Raw genomic sequence first — 8,702 nt, forward strand, 5'->3', positions numbered from 1 at the left:
GATCACGCGAAATCGTCAACAATCTAATCCAGCTAACTTACTTAGCGAGGTACGAAGAACGGACCCCAGGTTTAGTGTCTGCTTTTCACACTGTTTTCTAGCATCACTAAAATGAAGAAGGTGTCTCTGGACTTCTTCCATTCAAAATAAGAATTTTACTGACAACCTTGAGCTTAATGGTTCAGTTTGAATATTTTTGTAAATTCTTATTGTTTTATTAATGTATTAATTTATTAGACTGGCAAAGAGGTCACCTTTTTATCTATTTAAAATCAAAAGTGCAGTTTAACACTGCACAGGGTTTTTGATTATTTTAGTCTGTTTTAGTTTATGATCCACACTTATTATTTGCTCATAGTTCTGAAATTTACACGAGTCAGTCTCCTCCCAGCAGCTAACAGGTACCATGGACTGATAAACCAGGGAGCGACAGATTGCTTGAACAGTGTGCTGCAGGTGCTGTTCCTGACCGAGGACTTCAGAGAGGCTGTGACAAGGTTTGTTACAGCCCAGCTTTAAGTGTGATCCTGTATTTATCAAATATGAAGTCTATTGTGCATTTTTAATTACTCATATTTTCCTTCTGTGTAGGTACTCTGGAGGAAATCCTCACACTGAGTTTCTTGATCATCATCTTAAAGTCTTATTTGATGACTTACAGAGACACACAGCATACACATATAAAATAACACAAAAGCTGGGCATTGACAATGGTACAGTATGTTAACACACAAAACAGCACAACCTTTGAATTGTTTGAAGAGTCTAATTGAGAAAGTTAATTAATTTACATGAAGTTTTGAGGTAAAATCTTCTGATGTGATCTGCATCCTGTGCAGTTTTTTAATGTAATTTAATAGTTCAACTTGTTTAAATTGTTTGACTGGATAATTCTAAAACAAAAACATTTTTATTTAATAAATGAATCGTTTTGTTGAAAGCATCCACATTGATTTCCTCACCCAGTTTATGAACAGCGTGATGCTGCAGAGTATTTTGAGAGGGTTTTAAGAATGACCAGTCCGGATGCATCAAAGGTAGCGACTGTTCTCCTTTTGGTTGACTTGTTGCAAAAGTTAGCCTATCAATATGAAAGCTGGGTGAAAATATAAATTGCCAACAAGTATTTGTACTTTTTTTCAGATCTTCCACGGTCAGTTAGTAAACAAGACCACCTGCTCTAAAGGTCATATACAGACTGACGGAGATGCACCATTTTGGCATCTTCCTCTTTCACTGATTGATTCCTGCAGTGACTACAGTGTGGTAAGGATCTGACAAGTCAGATAGAGATGTGCAATACATGATAATTTTTCTCCATATTTACCTTCAGATCTTGAGTAAAAGTTGGATTTTTTTCTACAACTGTGTCTTGTAAACAAGATGTCCACATTTCAGTCAGAGACCAGGACAGGGAAGTAATTTTAACATTAACATGATATATTTTAGAGATGTATAAACTGAGATGTACTGGGAGAGACCAATCTGTCTAAAGTTTTAAGCTCATTATGAAAAAAAAAACTTACTGAGAACAAAACTGAGGCTACAACTTTAAATTGTGGCTAAAGTTTTCACATAAGCTTCACGTATGACAACAGAAGGACCCAAAGCACTGAAATTGAAGCAACACAACATGAGTTTTGAGACTGTATTCAAAAACGTCTAGAGTAAGTCTATCTGATGACAACTGCTAATAATGCATTTACATTTTTACGTTAAATAAGTTAGTGTATTGAAAACCTTCCTCCTTGAGAAAACATTTGCCAGCACTTCACAATCACACCCTTTATGCTGGTCAGCACATCTTTGGCAGAGATGATTTTAAATAACACGAGTGTATTTTTCAGGTGAAGGGCATTGAAGAGTTTTTTAAACCTTCAGATTTCTGTGGAGAAAATCAGATGTACTGTGAGCAGTGTGGTGACAAAGTTGATTCCACAATGGTGAGAATATTTTTTTTAGGTTTATGATTCTTTAAATAGAATTAGAAACATTATTAACACATTTTGGGAAGAGACAAGCACCTTGAGGCAACTGTTGCTGTGATTTTGTGATAAATAAATAAAACTGAACTTAATTGAATTGAATGTTTTTCATTCAGACAGATGTAATAAAGCATCATCCAGATGTTTTGTGTCTGATGCTGAAGAGGTTTGAGTTCAACTATAATTACATGTCATACATCAAAATCACCTGTTCTGTGGAGGTTCCCTACACCCTGCAGATACCAGAGGTAAATGTACAGAATATTTTAATATTTAATCAGAATTTATTTCATTTCTTCAGTCATTCTGATGTTTGCCATTTTTCCTTTGGTAATCAGAGTCAGACATATGAACTGTATGCATTTGTGGATCAATTTGGTGATCTGAGAGGAGGACATTACAGTGCAACAATCAAGATCCAGGAGGAACATGGAGACAGATGGTATCAGTTTGATGATACCAGGGTCACAGAGGTAAGACTGATCACTTGTGATCATTTATTGTTAATACTGAAACATGTTACACAATCACTGTGTTATAAACCTACATGTACAGTGGCAAAACAAATCCATCATGTCATACTTTATTATTTTTTTTACATCATCAGCTTGATTATCAGCCATTCCAGCTGGATAACACTGAGAGGTAAGTGTTTGTGCTTCTTATCTCCACTGTACATTATTTTCCATTATTTTCTTAATTTTTCACTTGAGTATTCATTAAACATGCCTTTAATACACTTTTCACAGATATGCTGTGCTACATGTTAAAATGTCATATCACACTATAATCACAACTGCAGATTGTTTCTGCGTTTTATTCAACTGTATCCCCAAACTCTCCTGTGCAAAAGCAATAATAAAATTAATGATAAAAATATAAACAGATAGGTGTATCTTTAAATATTTACACTGTTAGAAAAAATATATTCACACAGAGACACATATAATTATATAGTACAGTAATATTAGTGTTAAATAAACAAACAATTAAAACAAATGTTATATTTATTACATATCATATTTGTCCATTAGGTCCCAGACTGCATATCTTCTGTTTTACAGGAAAAAGAAAGGTAAGAGCAGATACTTTTGTTTTGTTTTCTTCAGCTCTTTGGTGCCTGAATGATTTTGTTTCTACTTTGTGGTTCGTGCTGCAGATACTGGTATTCCAGAGTCCACAGATGTGTTCACCAGTGAACTACTTACCATCAATAATGAATATGATCAGAGACAAGATGGGAAAAATAAGAGAAAGAGAAGGAGAGAGAGGGAAGAGACAGACACCGAAGGTTATCCAGAGGCTGCTTGCTGCAGAGAAGCAGATGGATCATGTGGCTCATCCTCTGGACAATGAAGCAAATGAGGACAATAGAAGCACTGGATGTGATGACCTATATCATAAAAATATAGGATTGTTGTTTTAAATATGTGACGATCTAAACAAAAAACATGTGATGATATTAATAGAATTAATAGATAATAAAACATATAGATGAAAAGGCTAAAGATAAGCAGTCAGAGAGAAAAAGCCATGCAGAGCATCCAGCTGACACTGTTAGAGAGAACATATGTGAACATCAGGAGAATAAAGAAAAAACTGAAAATTATTACAGCCCTTGTCCTAATCATGCTGAGGAGGAGGAGGAGGAGAAAACAAGAACCGATTTTCAACATGACACAAAAAGAAAGATTATTGGTGATAAACCAATAGCAGCGATGTACTGTGACACATTTCAGGATAAAGATAAAGTTGATGATAGAAAAGAAAACATACTAAAAGTTGATCAGCGTCATAAACATGGAAACAGACACAGTGATACACTGAACATACAGGAGATGAATAATGTCAGTGAATGTTAGCATGAAGAGTCACTGAAACCACTAAGATAAAGCTAAGTAGCCACAGTAGAGACAAAGAAAATTATTTATGGCACAGATTGAGCAAGGTGCTGAAAACACCTCCTCCTCAGAGATTTTGATCCAACCTGACATGAAAGCATCATACAGTTGCTGCAGATTTGTTAGGTTCGGGCAGGCTATGGTGTTTAAATGATACTCACTTGGTACTAAGGGGCCAAAGGTGTGACAAGAAAATATTCCCCACACCAGCAGCCTGAACCATTGATATCAGGCAGGGTGGATCCATGCTTTCATGTTGTTTCTGACTCTACTGTCTGAATGTCACAGCATAAATTGAGATTCATCAGACCAGGCAATGCTTTTTCAATCTTCTGCTGCCCAGTTTTGATGGGCCTGTGTGACCTGCAGCCTGAAATGCCAAAATGCATTAAGTTGCTCACATGTGACTGGTTGACTGGAAAGCTAAACTACTGTGCAATTGAACAAGTGTAGCTAATGATGTGGCAAGTCTTTTGTTCATAGGTGTTTCTCCCCACACCTTCTTTTACTGCTTCAGCCTCAGCTGAGATCATATCATGTCAGAGAATCTGTTGTACCAGGAAACGTGTCTTTAAAACTATAAATACCTCTGCCTGTAACCCTGTGATTCAGCCTGATAATATCTTACAGGATTATTTTTTTATTTTCAGTAACAAAGTCTTATTTAGAAAATCTTTTATGGTTTTCAGGTGGTTAAGGAATTTATTTTTCATTGTTTGATAGCCTCTGACCTTAAACTGGATACGTTTTTAAGAAGATAGTGGATTTTTATATGTCTTATAAAAGTTGATTCTGTTCATCTGGATGTAACATTTCGTCACTTGGATGAGTGATGAAACGTTTCTCCCACCGAAAACGCTATGTCCAGATTAACAGAATCAACTTTTGGGCATTTACTTACCTAGATTACACCTAGATTTTTATATGCTTTCAGCTTCTTTGCAGCAATAAAAGGTCATGTGACCACAGAATAACAATATTTTTTAACTATTTCTGCTAACAGTCCAGCTTTATTTGTCAAATAATGGGTTTATTGTACTGCAGTTGAAGTAAACCTTTGCCCTTTGTGGTATTGCTGTCTGTGTGAAGTTCCTTATTCACGACTCACAGCTTGGATTAACAGATTACTTCAAAACACTTTTTTATTAAGACAAACAGGATGTGAAGCAACAGGTTGCCATGGACACATACCAAACACCACAGTTGGGTAATTTCTCTCTTTTTTCTTTTTTTTTTCAGGCAAAATGTCTTGCTCACATAATCCTCATAAACTCTCAAAGTACTCAACAGTGTCACACGTGTCTTCCACTGGATGGTTAAATATGTTTGTCCACCCCACTGTAACTTTAAAGAAAACTGATAAAGGTTTTCTGGCAAAAAGTTCACAAGCTTCATCTTTACTCCTTCAAACATGCTTCTTTTTTTGTGGCCAAATAATTCAATCTTTGTCTCATTTGACCATAAAACTGTTTTCCAGATGGGATTTGGCTTGAAATGTGAGCAGCTGCAAATTTCAGTCGAACTTGAAGGTGCTGATTATGGAGCAGTGGCTTCGTTCTTGCTCAGCAGTCTCACAGTCCATAGAGACGTATAACTGTCTTCACTATGGACAGTAAAACTGGTGTTCCAGCAGTTATACATCAATGGCATGCTTGAGGCTTGATGGTTCCTGGGTTTTTCTTGAAAATGATACCCAGCTTTCTCTCATTTGAGGATGACAATTTGAGTCTTCCACAGGACCATGGCAAAGTAAGTATGTAATACTGCATACTTATGTTCATGTTGTTTGAACTAAAGCTCTTGGAATCTGCTGACTTCAAGATGCTTTTCCAATATGTGTAAACCTGCAGTCCTGTAGTCTTAAGGGATAATTTCAGTTCTTTATTTTGAGTTAGATCACTACCTCTTTGTTAACTTTGTGGGATCTATGATAGTCTGTGCTCAGACTCAGTCTCAAGAGTCAGAGAACCTGCAGCTGGATCTTCAGCAAATACAATATTTATGAAAAGACACCAGTGACAAGCTTTTGATTTACTGTTGAATATGCTTTGTGAATGTGTTGTAACAACTGAAAAAATTATTGGAGATGAAGCATTAAGAGAGAACGTGTCTATTAAACTTAACTGAAACTAAACTTAGAACTAGCACCAACTATGTAAACCATTTTAGAGAACTGAAATTACAAAATGGATTTAAGATCATATTTATACAATATTTTGTACCTATAGCTAAAATAGGAAACGTGAAAATCAAAAAGTGTCCTTTGTCATTGCCAATTTCCTTAAAATACTCAAAGCAAGAATACAGAAGCTTTAAGTATTTTATGGCTGTTTAAACTACTGTGAGACTATTGTGGTAACTGAAAAAAACATTTAAATAAAGATTAAATACTAATTAAAAATAATCAAAAATACAAAGAAAGTAACTGGAAAAAATGTTTTATTTCATAGAACAACACAGACTTGTGTTGCATTTGGAATAAAGGATGATCAATTAAACAATCATTGTCATTAAACAGTAAAACAGCATATTAAGTGAACCATTTACATTGCATGTAAACAGTGTCAAGAGGTTTTATGAAGCATTACAGAAAGTAGCAGCAGTAGTGGTAGGACAGGTGGAGACGGTCTTAGTCAAGCTTTCAGTCCTCCAGGAACCTTCATCACCATGTGGAGGACGGACATGTGCTGGATTCCATATTCAGACAGAAGGGTGTCGTCTCCATCCAGCATTTTATCTGTGAATATCAGGCGCAGAGCCTCCTCTCCTGCACACACACACACACTAGATTTATCATATTGATTCAATGTATATAAGATTTAAGAAAATATTGTTTCCCCTCATGGTCCATGAAAAGAACCCTCTTTATTTCTATTTATTTTTTCTCTAAGTACTTTAACATTTTTGCCCTTGAAACTCTATCTACAAATAATTACATGAACTTGAGCATTCTGATGTAGAGTTTTCACTAATTGTTCTTGGGCTCGCTTACTTTCATTTTGGACTTCACTATTTACTTGACTATTTACTCCAGTCAGTTTCTATTGACTGGAGTCAGTTTCTATTATTTATTATCGCCACTTCCTTACTTTCACTTCAAGCTGCTGACTGTTTTACTTTAGGATTAGAACTTTATATAAATATTCTCATTACAGTAAATATGCCTTTGAATTAACCAGCAACATAAAAGCATACATACACTGTTTTATTATCTGCTGTCTTACCTGCGGTCTCCGGAAGCTTCTGTGCCAATTTTTCCTTGAGCTGTTTCACGGTCATGCTCTTAAACTGCTCCTCGGTGTTGCACAGGTCCAACATCATCTTCTGACCCCTTAGTCCATGAACGACAACCTGGTAGATTTTTCCCATTTTGCCCTTAAGTGCGACTTGTTGCGCTTCTAAAGTCTGTCACTGATATGTCAGTGCGAACAGCTGTTTGACGTCAGAGAGCAGATAAATTCTTTCACTTTCGCTCAGAATTCTTCAGCTTCTAATTATTTTTATTTATTTATTAATTATTGTTTTGAAGGTAGTATCTCTGCTTCTTCGTCTGCGTAAAACTGTTTAAAATGTTTATTATCAGGGGGTGACTGCCGCCTTTGTTTGTCGTATGACCAGGGAGCGTTTGTTTATCAAGTGTTGGCATTAATCGTTTTTGGGGGTTTTTGTTTGTTTTTTAAACCAACGCACTAACGCACAACGCACAATTAATATTCTATGGTAGGCTACTTAAAGCTGTGAGGATTAACTGTACACATAGTGCGAATATATCAGAGGGGAATGCAAACTTGTTATCGTACACCATGTGACTTGTAAGTACCGTAGAGAAACTGAAAGTTAAACGGGCTGCTGAATCTTGGTGCTTTAAAAGAGGAAGACAGAGCAAGATCCTCGGTGCTAATTTCATTTGTAGTGTTTAAACCAAGATCAAGTTTGTGGACAGAGAGCAAACCTCCTCGTCTGAACCAGAATGACGACACAAGATCAGGATGACAAGAGCTACGACCCCAACGATACGACGCTGACATTTGTCAACAGGAGGGATGAGCTGGATCCATTATGTAAGAACTAAAATACGTTTAAAATACACAGTTTTGCCTGTTGTCTGTATACTTGTTATTTTACCAGTTAACCCAACTAAAGCAGTTTTATATACGTGTTATGCCGGTGTTAGCTTATGTAAGGAAAATGCTCACATATACTCAGTATTTTGGTAACTCTTCCTATTGGTCAAATACAGACTATGTGACGTTGATATAAAACTCGTTGTGCTTTCTCTTTGTTTTGTGCAGCCGGTGATGACAGTCTCGTAGCAGAGATGTCCTGCGGTCATGCTGTCACAGCGGAATCTCTGACCGGATGGTGCCGCAGTCTGCTGGATCAGGTTCCTTTCTGTCTTCATTTTTGTTCTTTTTCTTTCCAAATTTTGGTCAGTGTTTACAGTGTGACCCGTGGTAGGTACCTATTTAAAACAGGACAGAGCCGTAGGCGCACAGTCAGGTAAAAATAGTTTAATTTTTAATACAAAATAAAAGAAACAGTGTAACAGCGGCACCTAAAAACAATTAAAAACTTTACCTTATTAAAAACGATAAAACTGTATGACTGCCCGTGAGACAGGACAAGCGCTGCGGGGAACCGTTTAAGAACAAATCGACATAGCACACAGGTTAAAAGGGGACGGCAACTCATGATCCCAAATGGGCAAAACACTATAGAAAAAGGCAAATCTTCAGTGCCGTCTTCACTCAGGCCCACCGCTGTGCATGCAAAAGCGGGGAGACAAAAAAGGATTTGTTTTCCCTGCAGCGCCTTC

The 8,702-nt window shown here is 36.6% G+C and overlaps 2 protein-coding genes across 2 annotated transcripts in view; one reads left to right on the forward strand and one right to left on the reverse strand.

Annotated features, from left to right (window-relative positions):
• LOC102196815 (putative ubiquitin carboxyl-terminal hydrolase 50) overlaps positions 1-3,938 on the forward strand; it is a 17,466-nt gene extending 13,528 nt beyond the window's left edge. Inside the window, exons 5-10 of the mRNA XM_005754529.1 lie at positions 1,848-1,943; positions 2,102-2,233; positions 2,324-2,458; positions 2,593-2,630; positions 3,020-3,060; positions 3,145-3,938. Of these exons, the coding sequence (XP_005754586.1) occupies positions 1,848-1,943; positions 2,102-2,233; positions 2,324-2,458; positions 2,593-2,630; positions 3,020-3,060; positions 3,145-3,341 (639 nt within the window). The 3' untranslated portion in view covers positions 3,342-3,938. The remainder of the gene's footprint in view (positions 1-1,847; positions 1,944-2,101; positions 2,234-2,323; positions 2,459-2,592; positions 2,631-3,019; positions 3,061-3,144) is intronic.
• Positions 3,939-6,308: 2,370 nt separating this feature from the next.
• LOC102197104 (NEDD8-like) lies at positions 6,309-7,359 on the reverse strand. The gene is made up of 2 exons (XM_005754530.2): positions 7,111-7,359; positions 6,309-6,653 (listed from the first exon to the last, which is right to left on the reverse strand). The coding sequence occupies exons 1-2, from the start codon at positions 7,253-7,255 to the stop codon at positions 6,520-6,522; spliced, it is 279 nt and encodes a 92-aa protein (XP_005754587.1). The 5' UTR covers positions 7,256-7,359; the 3' UTR covers positions 6,309-6,519.
• Between the last annotated feature and the right edge of the window lie 1,343 nt (positions 7,360-8,702).

The sequence above is a fragment of the Pundamilia nyererei genome, unplaced genomic scaffold, assembly GCF_000239375.1.
Source record: "Pundamilia nyererei isolate P.nyererei 1_Seehausen unplaced genomic scaffold, PunNye1.0 scaffold00583, whole genome shotgun sequence".
Classification (NCBI taxonomy): domain Eukaryota; kingdom Metazoa; phylum Chordata; class Actinopteri; order Cichliformes; family Cichlidae; genus Pundamilia; species Pundamilia nyererei.